This window comes from Lepisosteus oculatus, chromosome 1 (assembly GCF_040954835.1).
Source record: "Lepisosteus oculatus isolate fLepOcu1 chromosome 1, fLepOcu1.hap2, whole genome shotgun sequence".
Taxonomy (NCBI): domain Eukaryota; kingdom Metazoa; phylum Chordata; class Actinopteri; order Semionotiformes; family Lepisosteidae; genus Lepisosteus; species Lepisosteus oculatus.
Genome location: NC_090696.1, coordinates 77,901,815 through 77,923,616, shown reverse-complemented (window position 1 = coordinate 77,923,616; position 21,802 = coordinate 77,901,815). Strand labels below are relative to the sequence as shown.

Sequence of the window (21,802 nt, the reverse complement as noted above, 5' to 3'; positions counted from 1 at the left end):
GTGTCCTGCCCATCCCAGATCCTGGAGCCCAAGCTGTTCCGCTACGCGCACAAGCTGGAGATCCAGAGGCACGAAGGGATCCTGAGTCCTCCCTCCCCTCTGCCACACCTCTACTCCGTCTCCTACTACCAGCTGTCCGAGGAGCTGGCCAGGACCTACCCCGAGCTCACCATGCCCATCTTCTCAGGTAGAGCCCCGCCAGCATCGGAGCACGCAGTTAAAAACCGAACCCCTAACAGACCCGCTAACCGCTGGAATCTCCTGGACACGTGGGAAAGTCGCCTCTTAAACTGTAGCGAATCTTAATTAACTTACAACCCCCGATCATCTGTGTTGAAAACGAAGTCTTGCAAAGGTTGCAGCCGAGCAGCTTGTTGGCGGGTTGAGGGACGGGTTCGTTCAGATAGAGAGCTCAGCTGCAGTGTCAACCCTGACCGGCACTGGGAGCCCCTGGCTTATTGGACCAAGTTTTGATTTTGAAAGACCTGGTGAGTGAATAAGAGAGCAGTGCATCCAGGATGAGCAGCCTGTCCCGGCTGCGCTCTTCATCAACGCTGGTTACTCATTTCTGATTGGGGTCCCACCCTCATCCAGCCTATCTCGCTGCGAAAGCTGGACGAGAAATTCTCATGTTCTCGTCTTTCTGAGCGTCATGCTTGGAAGGACTGTCAAATGTCAAACGTCGGAATGTGCTGTACTGTCCACGTAGGTTTCCTTCAGCCTCAAACAACAGTAATAAGTGTGTATACGGACTACACAGGACATTCAGTGCGTTTTACAGACATATCCAATCAAATATAAATAACGCTGCCACATACGATCAGATTTGAGTGTGAGCTGCATGCGTATATGTGCTGGCGCAGCGATGCCGTGAATGACAAGAGGAACGGCACTTGGAATGAGTGTGTGTTGTCCCCTGGGTGCTCCGACACCTCGTGCAGGTGGTACGGGTGCACACTGGCAGTGGCGTGGGTGTGAGGTGCTGCTCGTGTCCATGTTTGCGGCCAGGAATCCGGCTGCCTGTGTTCCTGATCCTTGAGAGCGCGCGTGAGGAAGTAAGGCCCCGGGGGGGCTCGGGGGCGTGTCTCTGTCCCCGCACGGGCGTGACCTCTCTGCCGTGTGCGGGTTCCCGCAGAGGTCAGCCAGAGGATCCAGACAGCACACCCCGGTGGGCGGCAGGTGATGCTGCACTACCTGCTGCCCTGGATGAACAACATGGAGCTGGTGGACTTCAAGCCGTCAGCCCGGCGGCAGGAGGAGCCCCCGCCGGAGGGGGAGGCGGAGGAGGACCTGAAGGACCGGGAGATGATGATGGTGACCAGCCGGCGCTGGCTGCGGGGCGAGGGCTGGGGCTCCCCGCACGCCACCACCATGGTGCTCAACAACCTCATGTTCATGACGGCCAAGGTGAGCCGCCTGCCCCTGCCCCTCTCTCTGCTCCTGTCCCTGTCCCTGTTCCCTCTCCCTGTCCCCGCTCCACTCCCTGCTCCCATTCCTCCCCTTGTCCCCTGCCCCTCTCTCTCTTCCTCTCCCTCTCTCTGCTCCTGTGCTTGCCCCTCTCCCTCTCTCTGCTCCTGTTCTTGCCCCTCTCCCTCTCCCTCTCCTTCTCACTGCTCCACTCCCTGCTCCCGTTCCTCTCCCTGTCCCCTGCTCCTGTCCCTGTCCCCTCTCCCTGTCCCTGCTCCACTCCCTGCTCCCATTCTTCCCTTTGTCCCCTGCTCCTGTCCCTGCCCCTGCTCCTCTCTCTCTTCCTCTCCCTCTCTCTGCTCCTGTTCTTGCCCCTCTCCCTCTCCCTCTCCCTCTCCTTCTCACCGCTCCACTCCCTGCTCCCGTTCCTCTCCCTGTCCCCTGCTCCTCTCCCTGTCCTTTGTCTCTGGGAAGATGTGGGGACGGTTTTTCATCTGTGTTTCAGAGGCCAGCTTGGGGTAACTGTTTTGAACTGAAGGACCAGTGGTTAAAGATAAAGAAAAGACATCAAGCTCAGGGGTCCTTGGTTCCGTCGTTAAATAAATTATTTTGAGCTCTGGCCTCCACAAGAGGCCGAGGCCTGCGCAGACGTAATTCCCGTCGGCACCCTGCGGAAGTGTGTCGTCTCTAGTTGTGACCGGCATCACGCGCGACTGTCTTGTTTCCGCAGTACGGGGACGAGTTTGCTTGGTCAGAGATTGAGAATGTGTGGACGACACTGGCGGACAGCTGGCCGAAGAATCTGAAAATCATCCTGCACTTCCTGATCAGTATGTGTGGGGTGAACAGCGAGCCCAGCCTCCTGCCATACGTAAGTAACAGCGCCATCTCTGTGCTCCTTTGAGAGCACTGTTGCAATGTGAAGCGTGTTGTTGTAGTTATTATTAATCATAAAGCAAAGGGAAAGAGTCACAAAGAGTCTCGAAGAAACGGTGTGTCTGCTGTGCGCCATCCACAGCTGTACCCTGTAGGCTGGCGGTTCTGTGCCTTCTTGTGCTGTCTCTGCTCCTGAAAGGTAGAAACCATGTTGCATTGCTCCAGATTCGAGCCCTCAATCGTGCTCTTGAAGCAGGGGGTTTTGCGTCACACATGCTAGGGGCTTGCTGGGGTTGGCCAGCCTGAGAGCAGAGGTGCTGGCTGTAACACCTGGCTTTTTGCGGGCTGCTTGTCTGGCGCTCTTGAGAGATGCACGTGCCGTCATCTTCGTAGACGGTCAGGATTGAGAGACTGCCTGAGAAAGCAGCATCCTCAATCCGCAGAAGCAGCTTGTGCTTTCGTAACAATACTCTGTAGTCAATACAGTAATCCCTCATTATACAAGCTTAATTCATTCCTCAAATACTGCTAATAAAGTGAAACCCAGGTAACTGAAATTAAATTCCCATTCCTTCCAGTGTTGTAATCTCAGAACGGTTCCAGAACTTAGTAATGACACCTCAACACCCAAACCTCAACTTAAGTCAGTATGAAATTAATAACGTTCCTGGTTCATTATTAGCCGACGCATAAGCAATTGGTGCTTTCCTGTACTATGTGCGCTTTATTCTAAAAAAGTAGAGAGTGAGAGTCTGCTTGTGAGACGGAGAGGGTGGGAGTTGGTGCTGTGCATGTGGTGTAAAGGAAAGCGAGGGCGAGGGCCCGCTGTGCTTTAGGAAGGAGTGTCTCTAGCGCGGCAGGAGTGCAGCCGCTGTCCTGCGGCCTGGGCCGGGGGGCTCACGGCGTGTCTGCGGGTGTTGCAGGTGAAGAAGGTGGTGGTGTACCTGGGCAGAGACAAGACCATGCAGCTGCTGGAGGAGCTGGTGTGTGAGCTGGAGCTCACCGACCCCGTGTGCTCCGCGGTCACCCACATGGACAACCCCCCCTATTACCGCATCACCTCCAGCTACAGGATCCCCTCCGTGACCTCAGGTACGGCCGTCAAGGCGCCCGGTCCTGGAGGTGACCCCTGCGGGCCATTCGACTGCCCGGCTCACGGGCACCGCACTGTAGAAGGGCCTTCACAACGCGGGCTCCTGCTTCCTCCCTGAAGATGGAGGATCACGAGGACAAGTAAAGGTTTATTCCTGCTGAAAAAGAGACGAAAAGAAGCCCGACGTTTCGGCTGTGGAGACGTCTCTGGGTCTTTTCTTCTCAGCAGGAATAAACCTGTACTTGTTCCTTTGACGCAGTGGCCTACTTGAACTGTTGTGGTTCATGATAATCTCGTGCGAACCCTTTTAGACCCACCCACCCTGCTCAAGGCTTCGGCACCTGTCCTCCAGACCGGCCGTGGAGATATTTCAACTAAGAGCTCCTTTGAGACCAGGGCGAGGCTTTAATCAGTGTAGTGCTGTTTGGTTATCGAATAATAAAAATGAACTTTTTTTTAAATAGCCACCTTTTAAGGGTGGCTTCTCAAAGCGCTTTATAGAAGAGTGTGCTTGGATTTTTTTCCTGTTACTCTACATCTGCAGCTAGTGATTCGTTTTTCTTTTAAAACGCCCCTTGCGCCCGTCTCCCTGCAGGAACAACGTCTAGCAGCAACACGATGGTGGCTGGCACTGACGGGCATCACGACACCAAGATGATGAAGGACAGCAACATGGAAGAGGGGTACGGCTGATCACAGAGGCAGTGCCATCTGTACTTCAGCTCCTGCATTAAATGACTCACAGTAACGAGTACAGTATTGTTACTCTTACTACAGTCGGAATAATCTTCATATACAGCTTCTTCGACTCAGGAATTGAGCTACTATGAACAAATAATTGCACGAACTTAGTGTACAGCATGTGCAGGTTCAGAGGAACAGAAAAACAGTTATTTGCAGATCTAAAAAGGTGTGTTTTTTGAGAAATAAGATTGCACTGACTGATTTCCTGGTAGATGGAAAGGGTTTGCAGTCTTTGACTAGGGCATGTGAGTTTCCTGACACGCAGGCTTGAAGCCATCTGTACAGGTTTGGGTGTCCTCCGGTGTGTCTCTGTCACTGACATGCTCGGTTGTAGGCTCTCTTTGAGCAGCGTTCCACAGACAAGAGCGCGCGTGCGCAAGTCTGACCTCCCCTCTCCTGCTTGGTGTGTCGCAGCTACGCCCACCTGGACGTCTACAGCGGGCTGAACGGCAACCTGAGCAGGCAGCATCACCGCCTGGAGTCCCGCTACAGCAGCAGCTCGGGGGGCTCCTACGAGGAGGAGAAGAGTAAGCAGAGCGCGGGTCGCACTGTCCGCTGCCGAGAGCAGACACAGCCGCCGGGCTGAGGGGTCGCTTCTCTGCGAATCCCTGGTGCCCATAGGGCTAGGAAGGGGCGTTTTCTGTAGCCTAATGGTATTCAGTTGTAAACTAATTATGTCAATGTAAAGTGTTCAAACTTGGTTTTACAGTTTTAAGGCTGTCTCCCGGTAATCCTTGTCTGAACGGGGACTTGGCTCACCCCGGTAGCCTGGCTCTCTTGAAAAAGACTAAGAGCAGTAATAATGAAAATGGCAGCTGCCTTGTGATGTCACTTTCAGTGTGTAGGGGAGACCTATTCTTCTCTTCTTCCGAGGACAGCTGTCAGCCTCGGTGTCTGCTTTGCGCTGGATAAAAAGGTAGAGTTTTGCTGAGGTGGTCTTTGCTTCAGTGCTGACTAGAAGACACCCATGGAAGTTAGGGGAAGTGCTTTCAAAACTGAGAACAGGAAGCTCCTCTTTTTATGTAAAAGGGGCGGTGGGGATTTTGAACAAGCTACCCAGCATTGGTGTTGAAGCAGACAGCCTGGCCTCCCTCGGGAATCAGCCGACAGAGATACCAGGAGCAATAGGATATCAACAGGCCGGATAAAAAGCAGGATAGATGAGCCGAAGAGCCTCCTCTCCTTAGTAACCGTTCGCATGCTCATGTTCGCTTTCGGGGGCGCCTGGGTGCGGTTCACTGGAGATGCAGCTGACGCGGCGGGGAAGGTCGTGCGGCGCAGTGTGGAGGGCGAACTGAGAGACGAGGGCCGGGATGCGAGGCGAGCTCTGCAGGGCGCGCCGTGGTCGCTGACGCTGTGGGAATCGGTGTTTTCCAGGCGACTCCATGCCCCTGTACGCCAACTGGCGGCTGAAGGTGATGGAGCACAACCGCCCCGAGCCCCTTCCCTTCCCGCCCACGGGCGGCTGCTGGTCGCCCCTGGTGGACTACCTGCCGGAGACCAACAACCTGGGGGTCCCCCTGCACAGGTGAGCAGGGCTGCAGCCAGCGCCCGCTGCTCCTCCACAGTCCCCGGCGCTCCTGGGCTGGGCGTCACCTTGTCCGCGCGCTGTGTTCCAGGTGCAACATTGCCGTCATCCTGCTGACCGACCTGATCGTGGACCACGGCGTGAAGGTGGAGTGGAGCAGCTACCTGCACCTGCTCCTGCACGCCATCTTCATCGGTGAGCAGCCCACCCCGCCCCCGCCCCCGGCCCCCGGCCCCCGGCCTGCAGCGTGCACGCGGCCCCCGGCCCCCGGCCTGCAGCGAACAGCTTGGCGAAGGCTTGAAGAGAGCCAACAGGGACACACAAAAGTGCATTTTCAGGTTGCGCTCTGCGTACAGTCTTTCTCAGAGGGGTATTATAATCCCAGTCAGTCTCTTGTGTCTCTCATGTTACCATAAGCGGCATGTTTGGAAGAGAGAGACACTTAACCCTTAACGTTTGCTCTGAAATGCCTTTTCTACGAGCGCTCCCCTAGACAAGTGTCTGTGTCCCTTTGCCAGCAGAGCGTTACCACACTGAGAGCGGTCCGCTTGCCAGGGCAGACGCGTTGGTACAGTTTCTCCTCTTCTGCTCCTTAGGGTTCGACCACCAGCACCCGGAGGTGTACGAGCACTGCAGGAGGCTGCTCCTGCACCTGCTGGTTGTGCAGGGGGCCAACGGTGGCGTCCAGTCCTTGGCGTCTGTGCTCCTGCGCAACAGGGAGTTCAACGACCTGCGCGTGCTCACCGTGAAGCACACCCCGCACGTGGAGTACAACTTCACCGGTGAGTGTGGCGCCCGCGGATAACCACCGCACAACGGGCCGCCCGGCTGTTCAAGGGTCTGGTCAAGCAACTTGTTAGTTCAAGTTGCATAAAGATCTCGGCTGGAATGGAAGCCAGCAGGTGAGCTGGACCCCCTGCTGGGATAAAGCGGCCTGTAATTCCAGACATAGCCAGCAGGTGGAGACAAAGCCGCCTTCAGCAGCCCTGAACCTCGTTAGTGTTGAGAACAAGATCTCTATAAACACCCTAAGCAGGCAGGAAGAACGTGTGTGCATTATGTAAGTATGGTAATTTAACACACTTCCCAAATACCGTGCTGCAGCTACCTGTGGTTACCTTCTGCGGGAGCGCTCTGAAATGGGTCACTGACAAGCAAACAAAACCGTCAAGGACAGCGTCAAGTGTACCAGCGGAGTTGGCACTCAGACACACTTGTTCTTCCGCAGGTGTGCACGACTTCCTGCCTGAATACCAGCTCAGACACCCTTGTTCTCCCGCAGGTGTGCACGACTTCCTGCCCGAATACCAGCTCAGACACCCTTGTTCTCCCGCAGGTGTGCAGGACATTCTGCCCGAATACCAGCTCAGACACCCTTGTTCTCTCGCAGGTGTGCACGACTTCCTGCCCGAATACCAGCTCAGACACCCTTGTTCTCCCGCAGGTGTGCACGACTTCCTGCCTGAATACCAGCTCAGACACCCTTGTTCTCTTGCAGGTGTGCACGACTTCCTGCCCGAATACCAGCTCAGACACCCTTGTTCTCCCGCAGGTGTGCACGACTTCCTGCCTGAATACCAGCTCAGAGACCCTTGTTCTCTTGCAGGTGTGCACGACTTCCTGCCTGAATACCAGCTCAGACACCCTTGTTCTCCCGCAGGTGTGCAGGACTCTCTGCCCGAATACCAGCTGAGACACCCTTGTTCTCTCACAGGTGTGCACGACTTCCTGCTCGAATACCAGCTCAGACACCCTTGTTCTCCCGCAGGTGTGCACGATTTCCTGCCTGAATACCAGCCCTCCCCGATGACCGACTCGGGCCTGAGCTCCAGCTCCACCTCCTCCAGCATCAGCCTGGGAGCCACCAGCTCTGCCCTCCCGCAGCTCCCCGCCGCCCTCCTCCACGAGGCGGACCTGTCGGCCGAGCAGGACGAGAAGATTAAGGCGCTCATCGACTTCATCACCTCCAGGTGCGTGTGCGCCGAGGGGCCGCCGCTGGCTCTCCTACTGTAGCACCCTGCACTGAGCGCACCTCTCGGCCTCGTCCTGCAAGAGCCTTCCTTCTGAGAGACGGCATCTCAAGGCGCTGTAGCCGCAGCTGTTCGTTTGCTTAATATTTCTTTAAGAGATGAACGATGAAACATCAGCCGTAGGACACGTACAAATTGCTAACACCCAGCCATGAAACCTTAGCTACATTTTAATCTCTGGGTTGGAAATTAGATTTATCAGGGTGCTCAAATAAGGTATTCATATTCTGTCATTGAAATAGGACATCTAGCGCCCCTGCCTGGCATCACAGATATTTTAATTTAGTGCAAAGTGGTCTAGCAGGAATTTCAAGTTTTTTCAGGAATGTTTCTGCGTCTGCCGCAGAGAACTGTAACTTTATGCTGTACTGCTGAATTTTAGGTAAGAATGAAAACATAAAAGAGAACTAGGAGGCCGAAGCTCTTATGTATGTAGTTAGATGAGCACAAAGCCTTTATGCTGTGATAAAATAGCTGTAATCTGCTGAAACTGTGCAAATCTGTAGGCTGCACTGTGCTGAGACTGCTGTGGGATCCCTTCTCTCTCCCCCTGTCCTGTAGGAAACGTGGGCCGCTGTGGAACCACGAGGATGTTTCTCCCAAGAACCCGAACATCAAGAGTGCTGATCAGCTGACGGTGTTCCTCCGGCACGTGGTGGCAGTGTTCAAACAGTCCCAGCCAGGTAGTGTCCCTCGCCCCTCTTGGGGAATGAGCGCTTTTTATTTTGAGTGTTTAATTGATCTGATCTCAATGTCATTGACCTCTCCTTGTTTCAGTTCCCCCTAAACGAGGTTAAACTAGGTTTCCTTTAATGTAAACGTCTTCCTTCTTTATATTTTTAAACAGCTGTTCTGTTGTGAATTAAAACCTGCACTGGTATTTTTCTATTTTGCTCTCCGCCCAATTTAGCTGAATTATTTCAGGTAGTAGGAAACGCCTACGCGTTCCTTTAAATGTGTTTTGTAAGAAGAATCGCTGCATTGAAATTAAACGTAACTGTAGGACCTGTGCCATATTTCACATAAATGCTTTTACCTCTGGGCCAGCAAATTAACTGTCCAACGCTCAGTGAATCTGAAATTAATGCGCTTGACCTGATATCAATTTTCTGTGCAACAAAAGATAGCCCATGTTTTGACCAATTTGGTGTCGTGAACCGAAAACCCAGCCGTGTGCTAATACTGAAATAAAAAAGGAGTCGTTCAAGCCCTCTCTTACCGGGCTTCTGTGGGGTATTGTCTTTGCCAACGAGGTGGCTGGGGTTTCCTCCCGAGCTGCAGTGCCTGTTCGGTGAGGATCCTTCAGTGTTCAAGGCTGCAGGAGCGAGCTGGCCTGCTGCACAGCCAGGACCCTGTCCCAGGGGCCCCTGGGGACCGGTAGTGCTTGAGTGTAGAGTAGTGGAAAGGAGCTCATGGCCATTAACTGTGCACGTGTACATTGGGGTTCTTATACATTATATGTACAGCACAGCAAGTAAGAGCAACCAGAGCGATGAACGCGTTGTAGAGAACAGTAAATAAGAGGTAGAGGGGGAAAAGAAAAGAGGCGTGGCGGTGCCTGCAGGAAGCGCAGAGCTGCAGGGAGATGGGAGGCCCTGCGGAGGCAGTGAGCACGCGCCCTGCAGCACGTGGTAAGACCCCCGTCTGCCCGCAGGGAACCAGCTGGAGCAGCTCCTCAGCGAGGCGGCCCTGCAGACGGCGCTCTCCTGCTCCTCGCGCCACTACGCCGGCCGCTCCTTCCAGATCTTCCGGGCGCTGAAGCAGCCCCTCACCGCCGGCACCCTCTCCGACCTCCTGTCCCGGCTGGTGGAGACCGTGGGGGACCCTGGGGAAGAAGCTCAGGTGAGTCTTCGCTCGGGGGGGAGCCAGGTGGCTGGTGCGAATGATCTTGGTGGACCTGTAGGGGGTGATCTTCCCTCCAGCCCCAGCAGGGACAACGGGGGACACTGTGACGGAGTTGGTGATAAGTTAGGGTCTGTGTTAACGCTGGCATCCTGGCTAAACTCCACTCTGGCCTAATCCAGTCTGGCCTCCCAGCTGTGTTTTGTGGAGCGAGTGATGACTCCTCAACACCCTGGAATCTACTTGCACCCGTCCTAATTCCAGAAACCAGGTTTAACTCGTGCTTGTGCTTGTGTTAGACCTGCACTTACATACTGTTTCACTGCAATTTACTGTATCTTTGGCAGGAGAGGTCTAGATGTAATTTTAATGTGCAACTGATTGTTTGCAAGCCGCTTATGCTCACTTACAGCAGGATGTTATTTTGACGTTTGGACTCCTTCAAGGAAATCGCATCACCCTTAGCTGTTGAGGTCGGGCTGAAATGTAGGCTGGGCCTGGCCTGTGCTGGGATGGAAGACGCTTTAAGAAGGATTCTGATATCCGCAGGAAGTGGCGTTGGCTGGCCAGCGGGTGGCTCTCTTCCCTCAGGGACCAGGAATTCCAGCCCAGCCCCAGTATACCATCAGCGAGCACTGCTTTGGAAGCAGATCTTAGATGAAATGTTACCCACGTCAATGTCAATTATCCGCTCGCTCATTTATTTTTAGCATAATCATGAGCGGAGTTGAGTTTACTGTGGCATATTGTGTACCGCAACATCTTTGTCTCTGTAATTGTAATTGGCTGAGCGCAGGCCCGTGGCGTTTCTAATGATCATCGCCTGGGTGGCTGTTTCTGCAGGGCTTTGTGATTGAACTGCTGCTCACCCTGGAGTCTGGCATTGACACCCTCGCCGACACCATGAAGAGCTACGACCTGCTCTCCGCACTTTCTCAGTAAGAGCGCTGGCCGGGGTCGTGTTTTCTCTCTCTCAAACCGGGGGGGCACACGTCGAAACAAGGTGAAAGAGCTTTTAAAGCCAGAACAGGAGGCACTTCTTCACACACGGGGTATTAGGAGTGCAGGCTACCCCGGCTTCCTTCAAGAAAGAGCTGGATGGGGTCCTGGGTTCAATTAACTACCAGTGACCTTGCAGGCCAGGTGTCTCCTCTTGTTTGTAACCCTTCTTACGTTCTCATTCTCTTTATTCTGTCAAACCATTAAAATATTAGGTTTGCAGAACCTAAAAAAAGGTTGACACAGACGAATTGGTTTAAGGTTGTTTCTGTTAGAATGAGCTTCCCTCTAGCAGCGCGGTGTGTTACAGGGGTATTGCTGACGCAGGTAGACGGAGATGGGCAGGGCGCTGCGCTGCGTGCGGAGCTGAATTGCGGAGTGGTGTGAGCCAGGCTCGCTCCCGAGCCTGCTTGTTTGTTTCTCAGCGCCTCTTCTGTGCCGTGTGTGTTGAAACGCAGAGGTTCGTACCACGACCCCCTGCTGGGGACCAAGTTTGCGGCCAACCGGAAGAGCACCGGGCAGCTAAACCTGAGCAGCGGGCACTTCCACAGCCACTACGGTCACGCGCGCAGCCACTCCCTGCGGGCCAGCCTGGCGGGCGAGCGTAAGGGCGACCGGCGCCGCAGCAACACGCTGGACATCGCGGACGGCCGCGCCAACTTCGGCAGCCTGGCCAGGACTCGCAGCCTCTCCTCCCTGAGAGAGGGGGGCGGCGGCGACGTGCCGCCGCCCGTGGACCCCTGCAACCTGATGGCCACCATCTTCTGGATCGCCACCTCCCTGCTGGAGTCGGACTACGAGTTCGAGTACCTGCTGGCCCTGCGGCTCCTCAACAAGCTGCTGGGCCAGCTGCCCCTGGACAAGGCGGAGAGCCGGGAGAAGATCGAGCGAGTGCAGGGCAAGCTCAAGTGGTACCACTTCCCCGGCCTGCAGCAGCTCTTCCTCAAGGGCTTCACGTCGGCCTCCACGCAGGAGCTGACCGTCCACCTGCTCGGCAAGCTGATCACCGTCTCGCGCCATGCGCTGGTGGACCCCTCCCAGGTGGCAGGTGAGCACCCCAGTGGCCGCGTTGCTGGAGCTGGCTTTCTTACTGTGTCGGATTTTGCCAACGAGGGTGATGGGGAAGAGAACTCCTGCCGTTCGGCTGTGGGCGGGAGAAGGAGCCTGGCGCTGTGGTCCCGGATCACACCGGCCTCTCCGGAATCTCGTTCTTGGGTCTGCCAAGCGTCCGGGTTTCCTCCGGTAGTGCGATCTGCCAGTCCTGCTGTCTTCAAGCCCTGGTGCTTGGCCAGGCTGAGCTGACGGCGCACGAGTGAGTGCTGGTGCCATTGGATGCCACGCTGTCTTCCTCATGGGGGCGTCTAGTCAATGCAGCCGGCTTCTGAGCCTTGACGAGCTGACGGTGCTCAGGAAAAGTCCTTGCTTTCTTTGACACGAAAACTGATGGGAGCTTTGTGTAAGCAAAGGAAAATTGTTTGCCATCATGTCACATTTGACTTATTTGAAACATGCTTTAAAGAGCCGATACGATACGTATGAAGTAATGCATGCTGTTTTTGCAATGAGTTTTACTTTGTTGGTTTTTTTGAAAAAACATGTAAGATCAAGGCAGTGCTGTTCAGTATTCCTTGGATTCCATTTCTGTGCATATTTCTGTTGTCATGTTTCTATCAATAAGCTCTCTGAAAATTACTTTTCTTATCTGCCAGGTTTCCCATTAAATATCCTTTGCCTCTTGCCTCATCTCATACAACATTTTGATAACCCCACCCCATTCTGCAAGGAGGCGGCTGATAAGATTGCCAAGGTGAGCGCCGCCGAGCCAGCCAGTAAGAGTAGGGAGGGTAATATCCTTCTGCCCTTGTGGGGGTTTAATATGCAGGTCGTCTTCTGCCTTTTCATTAATGGTTTTCTCTGCCTTTTTTTTAAACTCTTGTCAAAGTTGAACACTTTGTCCCATTTGTTATCGTTGGCAGTTTTAATAGCTCAGACTTTATTGGTGAGCAAACCCAACCTGCGTTCAATGCATCCACTATTGATGTGGTCAGGTTTTTGAGTGTAAGTGGTGTTAAGACTTTTATCATAATCGAACGGGGCATTGAGCTTCTTTCAAGCATGTTTGTTTGCTGATCAGTACTACACTTTGGGCACCTGTTTCTGTATCCAGTATCATTTCCGATGCTGCATCGTGTTGTAAAAACCTCAGGCATGTGTTCCTGGCAGGGCGCCGGTCCGAATGAGCTCCGGACTGGCGGGGCGCCGGTCCGAATGAGCTCCGGACTGGCGGGGCGCCGGTCCGAATGAGCTCCGGACTGGCGGGGCGCCGGTCCGAGCCGCGAGTAAAGCACTGTTTGTCCCTTCCAGGTCTGTGCCGAGGAGAAGTCGGCCACTCTCTCCAACTTGGCCCACATGATGAGCTTGTACAGCACTCACAGCTACTCCCGCGACTGCTCCAACTGGATCAATGTGGTGTGCAGATACCTGCACGATTCGTTCTCGGATATCACGTTCAGCCTGGTCACTTATCTCGCTGAGGTAAGTTGTTTGCTCCATGGGGTGCTAGCTGCTGCTTGCTGGGAACCCATGCAAAGTCATGTCTTAAGGGGAGAGCGATGATCAGAGCAGGGTTTGCTCTTGAGCTGCCTTCAGGGGCATCGCTGTCAACCCCCAACCTCCTGCGTGCCAGGGGCAGGCTGTGTGCTTGAAATTGCCACCCAGTACACTGGAGACGTCACTGGAGTCCCTGCTTCACTTTGTCAGTTTTCTCTCAAGTCATCAGCGTAGGTTTACAGCCAAGAGCCATGTGTTCGTGCAGGTCTCCTTTTTGAACATCCCTTTACTTCAATTCACTGTTTGAACACCTGGAGACCAATCTCCTCTTTAAGTATGTGGGTCTGTCTAGTTCCCGCTGCTTTGGGGCTCCTGTAAAACCACTCTGGGAGGTGGAGCATACATAGAGTCCTGAGAAACCCCAAACTGCGGTCATTTCCTGTGAGCTGCATTCCCTGAACCGCAGTTGTTGGGAGATTATTTTGTCAGGAGCTCTGCTTGTGCGTCATGCCTGTGTCTGTATCTGTGACCCGCTCTCTGGCTTCCTCCCAGCTGCTGGAGAAGGGCTTGGCCAGCATGCAGCAGTCCCTCCTGCAGATCATCCACAGCCTCCTGAGCCACATCGACCTCTCAGCTGCTCCGGTGAAGCAGTTCAACCTGGAGATCATGAAAGTCATTGGGAAGTATGTGCAGGTGAGTCACCTCTCCGACAAAGCCGCAAAAGAGGTGGGTCGTCTAAATGCTTTTTAGGCCACCTTCATGTGTTTTTTTCCCCGTTTTTTGAACAATATGTTTTTAATTCTTGATATGAACCTTTGCAAGCAGAATCAGAACATTTTGACCATCTACCTCCCAGAATCACATCTTCCTGTAATCAGGAATAAGCTAAGGTTATCAGCCTAGCAAAATGGCTGGGCAGCTGGTTCCAGACTCAGGGCTACTGTTTTCAGTTTTAAGTGCTCTTTCACATAGCACAGAACTCACATGTGCACTTAGATAAATGAGGACACATCATGCGTTCTTCCCATGGATTGTAAGTTTTTGTGGAATTCAGTTAATTATAACAGTTTCAGGAAATGTCTAACAGTTGTTTTTTCTGCTCTTAATGTACAAGTTCTCTTAGCTCTGAAAGGTCATGCAACTATTATGTCTTCCTTTTCTGCAAAACTGTAAAACGTAAAGAGTAAAGTAAAGAAAAGTAAGAAAGTCTAGAATCCATATTGAAGCACTTCCCCTGTCCCGCTGCCTTGCTGTGTTTGTACTCGTGTCTGAAGGGTCACACTTGTAATTCCATTCTCTGTCACTGAGCAGTGTTGCAGGACAGCGACAGCCGTCTGCTGGCCGCCTTTGGCTTTTGAAGGACCACATTTTAAATAAGATAACCCTAATCCTCTGCACATCATCCAGGGTAAAAAATAGAAATAAAAAAATGACTCCTCTGCCTTTTGCGAGAGCCATTTGGAAGAGCCTGCCTCGGGACAGGAAGAGGCCTTAGTTTCCATTCTTGTAAGAGTGATGTGTTCAGATACCTGAATTGCTTTTGAAGGCTTTTTTTTTTCTTTTCCACTCAGCCCGAGGGTGTATGTTCACTAAAATACTCGCCATTTTTTGGCATTCCTGTTTCTCCTGTTTTTCTTCAGTTTGTAAATTTAAAGTGAAAAATTTAAAATTGAGAAGTACCTTCTCACTCTGCCCTTAATATTTACTTAGTTACAAGCTAACAAATTTAATAAGTAAAGGTTTATTCCTGCTGAAAAGAGAGGAAAAGAAAGACAATGTTTCTGCTGTGGGCCTTCTTTATGTGTGTAAGAAGGCTCCACAGCAGAAACGTTGTATTTCTGCTCTTCTCTTTTCAGCAGCAATAAATCTTTACTTCTTCCTTTGCAGCCTATGCATGCTGACGCAGATGCCTACTTGAACTACTTCAACAAATTTAATATTTTAATTTACTAATTTAGTAGTTTGCAAAAAGGCTGGTAGATAGGTGATCAGTTTTACTGTTCATCCCTCAGAATCTTTCCTTCTCATTGTCTTCTCTCCACGCCTGATACTCATTTGTAACGACGCAGGAAGCGTTTCGGTTTGAAATAACCGAGGTCAGGAGCCCTGTGGTCATTAAGCCGAGCGCTACGAAGTCGAGCAGCGGTGTGGGAGCCCTTGAACTCGCTGGCGGACGCGGTTGACGGCCAGTCTCCCTGGAAGGCTCCGTCTGTAACGGCAGGGCGCTCATGGCTGTGTTCTTGTGCACAGAGTCCCTACTGGAAGGAGGCTCAGAACATCCTGAAGCTGGTGGTGTCGCGGTCGGCCAGCCTGGCCGTGCCCGAGGAGGTGCACCGCTCCTATAGCTCCGAGTCCGCCGGCTCCCCCGAGATCGCCTTCACCCGCATCTTCAACAGCTCCTCCAAGGAGCTGCCCGGCAAGACGCTCGACTTCCACTTCGACATCTCGGAGGTACGGCGGCACCACTCGCCGGATCCCAGCTGGGCCAGCCGCTGACGTAGCTCACTACACGTGTGCCAGTGGAGTTTGGGTCCCGTGGACGGCCTGGGCATTATCCTGGGTGCTAAGGTCCCATGTGCCAGGGCTGCTGAGCTACCAGGGGATCTCTGTTGGAGACTGGGACTCCCGTCTCTTCCGGCACGGGCACTAATACTGTGGGGGCGGGACTGGGGGGAACAAAGTTCATCATGAAGCAAAGGGCTGTTCCCAGCTTTTCTGTCTCACGTGTCTCCCCCCAGACGCCCATCATAGGGCACAAGTACGGGGACCAGCACAGCGCTGCGGGTCGGAACGGCAAGCCAAAGGTCATCGCCGTGACGAGGAGCACCTCGTCCACGTCCTCTGGGTCCAACTCCAACGCCCTGGTGCCGGTCAGCTGGAAGAGACCTCAGCTCTCTCAGGTACGTCCCAAGCGTCAGTGGGCAGTGGGCAGTGGGCAGTGGGCAGTGGGCAGTGGGCAGTGGGCAGTGGGCAGTGGGCAGTGGGCAGTGGGCAGTGGGCAGTGGGCAGTGGGCAGTGGGCAGTGGGCAGTGGGCAGTGGGCAGTGGGCAGTGGGCAGTGGGCAGTGGGGATTAGTCTGTGGACAGTGGCCAGTGGGGATTAGTCTGTGGACAGTGGCCAGTGGGCAGTGGACAGCGGGCAGCAGGAGCAAAAGGAAAACACCTTCCCTGTGATGGCCCAGATACATAGTTTTCACCTCCACCTCCTGCTTCCTGTGTTTCAGAGGAGAACCAGGGAGAAGCTGATGAACGTCCTTTCCCTGTGTGGCCCGGAGTCTGGTCTTCCCAAAAACCCTTCTGTAAGCTTTCATGGTTTTTTTTAAAACCCGTCTCGATGTTTGGCCGAAGGGCTGCAGGCCCATGGCCCACCTCTCTGTCTCGTCCTGTGTCTCTGTGTGTAACCCTCTTCCTCTCCTCTGCCCGGCCGTTCCGGGGGGCTCAGGTCGTGTTCTCCTCGAACGAGGACCTGGACGCCGGAGACCAGCAGGCCAGCCTGATCTCCACCACGGAGGAGGCCATCCGCGAGGAGGAGGCCGCGGTGGAGGACGCCAGCAGCGAGCAGCAGTTCGGGGTCTTCAAGGACTTTGACTTCCTGGATGTGGAGCTGGAGGATGCCGAGGTGAGACCTGCCATTGCCCAGGGTGCAGAAGCTGCAGCGGTCTCTGGGCTCTGCGTGTGCAGTCCTAGCAGGGCCTCCTCTGTGGGGAAGACGCAGGTTTGCGTGGGTCTTTACAAACAGCAGTTCCGCTGCTGTTTTGAAAACAGGGTCTGTAACTTTTTCTTGAAAATATGTGAATTTGTTTAGAGAAACGGGCCTGGGTTTTTATATATATGCACACAAGTATGTGCAATTGCATGTGCAATCGTCATGAACTGTGTAAGTGGCTGTAAGTTGTACGTGAACAAAAGACCCCTTTTTGTTTCCATGTTTTCGTTTCATTGCACAAGCTGGGATGGGTAAGTGGGATAAATCGCTGAGGCATAATGATTTCTGGGCTCCCTGAGAGCGTGCACGTCCTGCAGCAGTCTGCATCCCATTGGGTATCGCCACTTCAGTCCCACTGCGCCCCGGTGAAGGGATGGCAATCTAGGAATCTGCTCTCCACCCCCTTCTGTTGCTGCTCTTGAGAGCCAGCTGTCTGTGTACCTGAAGAAACGAGCTATATGAGCATGATAAGAGAACTGGGGAGTCTTCTGATTTGTTCAGATATGTTAATATCCCTGAGGCCTGTGCCTTGTGTCCCTGCCTGCTTTGTGCTGCCTGAACAGAGTCTTCCCAGCTTTCTGTTCGAGCTGTATGCAGGAGCTGGAGTTCAAGGCGCCCTTTCATAAAGCTCTATATAAGGTGTTACCCAGATGGTCGGCTTTAATGTGGGCTGTAAGGTTCAGAAGCAAACTGAGTCATTTTCGTTTTCTTCAGTGAGGCATTTTGCCCTTTGCCCTTGTTTGGGTTAACACATCGAAAACGTTAAAACTCTACGATTGCATTGGTTATGAAATCATAATTGTGCATGAAAATGTCAGAGAGACACTGATGACAGTGTACAAGAAAACAGCTTGTGTTTAGTGCCAGAGCTGCTCTTTGGATCCTGCCATGAGGTGAACGAGATCTAGCTATGTGTGTGTTCACCGTCAGCCCAAGTTTGGATGAAGTCTACAAGTGTCTTCCTTGTTCTGTGTTCACTGTTCCTGTTCTTTCTAATTCACTTGTCTTTTTCCTTTTTTTTTTGCCAACCAGGAGCTGCAGGTAAGTTGCAGCCTGGTGCAGTGCGCTGTTCACTTATTATTTCTGCTTTGTCAGTCCTGTGTCCGTTGTGTGTGACTAGACCTGCGCCCAGGAGAGTTACCACTCGGCCCAGCCCTTCAGAAAGCAAAGGGGAATCAATGTGCACTGTAGATTTTTGTTTTCTGCGTCAGTGTTCCTTGTTTAATACTGCAGGACAGTTGCTGGACTGAGTGAAAGTTTGCTTGCTGTGCTGAGCAGCAGAACATTCATTCCTGCAGGGTTTTTTTTCTCTTGCACGTTTGTGTTGTTCTGTTGCTTTATTGCAAAACAGCTAGGCTGTTTGTTGATTTAAAACAGTTAGGTTTGATCACTCTGGTTCCGTGCTGCAGCGTCAACAGAGACAGTTTTAACCAGCCCAGTATCACTGCTTATAATTCTGTTGTCCAAACCCAGCATCCCGTCTGTGATCAGTCAGATTTACATTCACCCAGGCGTTTCCGAGGTTCCTGAGCTTGAAAAGGTCTAGGGAGATTAGACACCCCTGGGAAGATCGCTTGACAGCACCTTCCTGTGTTACTGGAACGCGGGGTCACGTGTCCTGGAGATTAACCGCAGCGCTCTTGGTGGCCCTAGGGGGAGAGCATGGACAACTTCAACTGGGGCGTGCGCCGGCGCTCTCTGGACAGCATCGACAAAGGGGACACCCCCTCTCTGCAGGAGTGCCAGTACTCGGGCAGCTCGCCCAGCCTCAACCTCACCAACCAGGAGGACACGGATGAGTCGTCGGAGGAGGAGGTACTGACTGCTAACCAGATACTGTCCTGCTCACCTGTCGTAAGTCACTCCTCTCTCGCTGGGGCCCCGCGCCCCTCTGCCTGCATGGTGTGTGTAGCGGCCCCAGGCTGTCGGGCCGAGCTGCTTGCTTCTGCCTCTACTGGACCTTTGAGCATCCAGACTTTTTTTTTCCGTTTTTTATTAAGTAACAGTTCAGGGTAAGTTGCTTTGTGTTTCATGGGGGGAAAAAAAATAGTGTTGCAGGATCCCCGATGCTTACTTGGCTGCAAGGGGCAGGGGCGCCCACAGTGCCAGTCGGCTGCAGGTGAGCTGCGGGCCCCGGCGAGGGGGCTGTGGCTCAGAAAGTCACCTTTCGACAGCCTGTTCTTTTACGGGCTGCTGCGTGAGTCCAGTCCGGCAGCCCTGATCGTCCAGAGCGGACCGGCTGCCCAGCGCGCCGGGACGTGCTCATCGTCAGGGCCCAGTAGCCCGCCCAGTAAAAAGCCCCAGGGAGCAACAGACTCCCAACTCAGTAACTGGCCGTAAAAACCCAAAGCTTTACATCCTGTTTCACTTTTTTTTTTGTCTGTTTATTCTTTCAATCTCTCGCCTCCATATCTGGAGCTTCACCAACACCTAGTGAGGATCCGCGAGGCGGGAAGACAGTATAGCAAAGCCCTTTTCTCCTGGCGTTGGTTGCTGGTTTTTCAATTTGCCCACCTTGCTTCCTAATGCTTTTTGGCAGCAGTGGAATGCTTTAACAAATCTGCGACGTGTGTTGGCTGTGACAGTGGCTCGGATGGAGGCCAGCGGGTTATCCCTGCTGTAGGCCAGTGGGAAGCCTGTTACTGCAGCAGGCTTCTCAGCGCTGAACAAGCACGCAGCTTGATGACGTCAGTGAGCAATGAACAGCGAAGGGGTTCAGCGAGATCCTGAGCTCTTCTCTTGCTCAGTGTAACACAGAGAGTGTGACCCCGCTCAGTTTAGGTCAAATGACCTCTTATTGGAACAAAAAGCCATAAAACAGTTGAAACAATTTTTGGTTGTTTGATTATACTGCAGCCCAGTCGCCTGTGTTGTGTAATAGAAATTGTTCAAACAATGCAGTTATATTACTTTTCAGTTATGTTTGAATTGTTTAATCTGTTTTCAAGCTTGACTATATCTGATGCAGTTTTGAGAAAATAAGAATTTTGTTCCATCTCTGCTTTCTAATTTAGAAAGTTAGAATTATTTACCCCTTTAAGGAAATAATTGAGCGCATTTAAAGACGTGCCTGAGCGACTGAGTGTGTTGCGTAATGTTTAGAGTTCAGAATTCAGTTTATTTGTGATACGCACAAGTGCAACGAACTGCTTATGTCGGTCATGTGAATGCTTGGCCTGTCTGTCCTGCTGAGGGACGTCCGTGTGCCCTGGCTGGAACAGTGCTCTGTGTTGGTCCCCTGCAGCTGAACAGCGACTCGGCCACGGACGACGCCGCGTCCAGCCACGTGGACTCTCTCCAGCAGTCCCAGGAGTCCTCCGGCAGCGCAGTGGCCGAGGAGAGCGCCCCGCCCGCGCGGGCCCACAGCCCCTCTCCGGAGCCCGCGCCCCCCGATAGCGCTAACAGCCAGCTGCCTGAGGTGGGACCAATCGGGAGCCGCAATCGGGGCTGGCACGTGGGGTCCCCCTAGCCTTCCGCGTCTCTGCCTCCCTCCTCTCCGGGAGGCGTCAGTGCGCCCCCCTGCGCCTCTCTTCGCAAGCTTCGCGGGGTGTCCTGGCTACCGCGCGCTTGACCTTTCCGCTGGGGCGGTGATTGCTTCTCCTTGCCTGTGGGTGGGGATGCCAGGTGCTCTCTCATGCTAAGTGCCCGCTGTGCTGCTGCTTGTTGGCTCTGATTTATTTGTTGCTACTCTTGCTCGGGGGGGGAGGGGTCTTCCTGCCTGCTCTCGACAGCTCGGGGGGCTGTTGTCTTGCCTGCTCCTGCTGCTTGGGGTGTCGGGGTGCTCTGTGTTTGGGGTGGAGGCTCTGTCTGTCCGCTGTGTGATTGGGGTTGAGATGAGGGAGCGCACCTCAGGCCTGCTGTGCTAGCATGAATTACATTCATGGCCTTCAAGTCTAAAAACCCGGACCTGAAAAATCCCCTCCAAATTTCACCTTATTCTGACCTGAAAGGCCTGTGGACCTAACCAGAAACCTTACATCCCGGCTGTCTCTGTAGTCTGTAAGTATATTAATACCAGGTTGTGACTGTCATGTGGCCCATGGCCTGATTGTGGTTAGACTGTGTGAATTTCCATCCTAACATGCTCATACGTGGTCTGCTAACATCTACTAACACAGCTCCAAGTGGGGTCTGCTTTCTCTTTGCAGCGCGGGGGCTCTTCCGTCACGCCCTTTTCTCGTTCGGCCTTTGTCGGATGCGGGCCTGTTGTTGACAAGGGCGGAAACGTCAGGGTGGGGTTTCGCGCAGTTTGCGTTTCCGCCCCGGGTCTGTCGAAGGCCTTGCAGCCGCGCGAACGGCAGGTAGAGAAGAGAGCTGCACGTGCCCCCGGCCCGCGGGGAGCCAGATGTGAGGGCGACCCGGACACGCTTCCTGCAGGGCGGTGCGGGAGGCGCTCTTGAGCCGGCTTGAGGCCCGAGGGAGAGGGAGAAGGGGGGCGGGGGCCCGGAGCGCACGAGCAGGGCGGGAGAGGAAGAGCGGCCCTGGGCCAGGGGGGCGGGGGGCTGCAGTCTGTGAATGCGCGGAGAGGTCCTGAGAAGAATAAATAATGATGTTGGAGAGCCGGGGCGAGGGGGGTCCTCCTTTAAGGACAAGCGTGGTTGCCAGTGTCCCTCTGCAGCGAGCGTCCTGGAGTCCCTGTGAAAGGACGCAGACAGGACGTCGTGGACAGGAGAGGTGAAACGGGGAACTATCTGCTTAGACGTCTGATTCCCACAGCTCTGGCTCTGTGTTCCCTGAATTGGTTGGCCAGTTATATTCCTGATTTGTACAGTATGTCTTCTTTCCTGCGTCAGTCATGAGGCAAGTGCTGAGTGCCCCCGCTTACCCTTTGACTAAGTTTATGGCAGCTTTTCCTGACTGGACATATCTTCTCTGTGGTGGGAAGTTAAGATTCTCGGTTCACAGCTACGTGTGGACAAGTGGGGATTTGTCAAGCACTTGTTGTCTTACTGGACAAATAGCGTTGCAAGGAAACGCGTCTCGCTCATACTGCGCCGCTGCAGGTATGAATGTGAGCTCAAGGGTAGT

The 21,802-nt window shown here is 53.6% G+C and overlaps 1 protein-coding gene across 24 annotated transcripts in view; it reads left to right on the top strand.

Moving 5' to 3' along the window:
• Positions 1 to 21,802, top strand: part of fryl (furry homolog, like) — a 127,380-nt gene that overhangs the window by 92,734 nt on the left and 12,844 nt on the right. For 23 of the 24 annotated variants that reach the window (XM_069193691.1, XM_069193758.1, XM_069193731.1 and 20 more), the window contains 23 exons: positions 19 to 187; positions 1,136 to 1,407; positions 2,138 to 2,278; positions 3,207 to 3,375; positions 3,972 to 4,059; positions 4,535 to 4,647; positions 5,498 to 5,648; positions 5,740 to 5,843; positions 6,245 to 6,430; positions 7,417 to 7,618; positions 8,240 to 8,361; positions 9,333 to 9,520; positions 10,364 to 10,458; positions 10,978 to 11,567; positions 12,229 to 12,326; positions 12,884 to 13,054; positions 13,622 to 13,762; positions 15,320 to 15,520; positions 15,808 to 15,969; positions 16,293 to 16,367; positions 16,511 to 16,687; positions 18,428 to 18,628; positions 20,019 to 20,192. In XM_069193691.1, coding sequence (XP_069049792.1) covers positions 19 to 187; positions 1,136 to 1,407; positions 2,138 to 2,278; positions 3,207 to 3,375; positions 3,972 to 4,059; positions 4,535 to 4,647; positions 5,498 to 5,648; positions 5,740 to 5,843; positions 6,245 to 6,430; positions 7,417 to 7,618; positions 8,240 to 8,361; positions 9,333 to 9,520; positions 10,364 to 10,458; positions 10,978 to 11,567; positions 12,229 to 12,326; positions 12,884 to 13,054; positions 13,622 to 13,762; positions 15,320 to 15,520; positions 15,808 to 15,969; positions 16,293 to 16,367; positions 16,511 to 16,687; positions 18,428 to 18,628; positions 20,019 to 20,192 — 3,990 coding nt within the window. The remainder of the gene's footprint in view (positions 1 to 18; positions 188 to 1,135; positions 1,408 to 2,137; positions 2,279 to 3,206; positions 3,376 to 3,971; positions 4,060 to 4,534; positions 4,648 to 5,497; positions 5,649 to 5,739; positions 5,844 to 6,244; positions 6,431 to 7,416; positions 7,619 to 8,239; positions 8,362 to 9,332; positions 9,521 to 10,363; positions 10,459 to 10,977; positions 11,568 to 12,228; positions 12,327 to 12,883; positions 13,055 to 13,621; positions 13,763 to 15,319; positions 15,521 to 15,807; positions 15,970 to 16,292; positions 16,368 to 16,510; positions 16,688 to 18,427; positions 18,629 to 20,018; positions 20,193 to 21,802) is intronic. The other variant, XM_069193713.1, reaches the window with a different exon arrangement.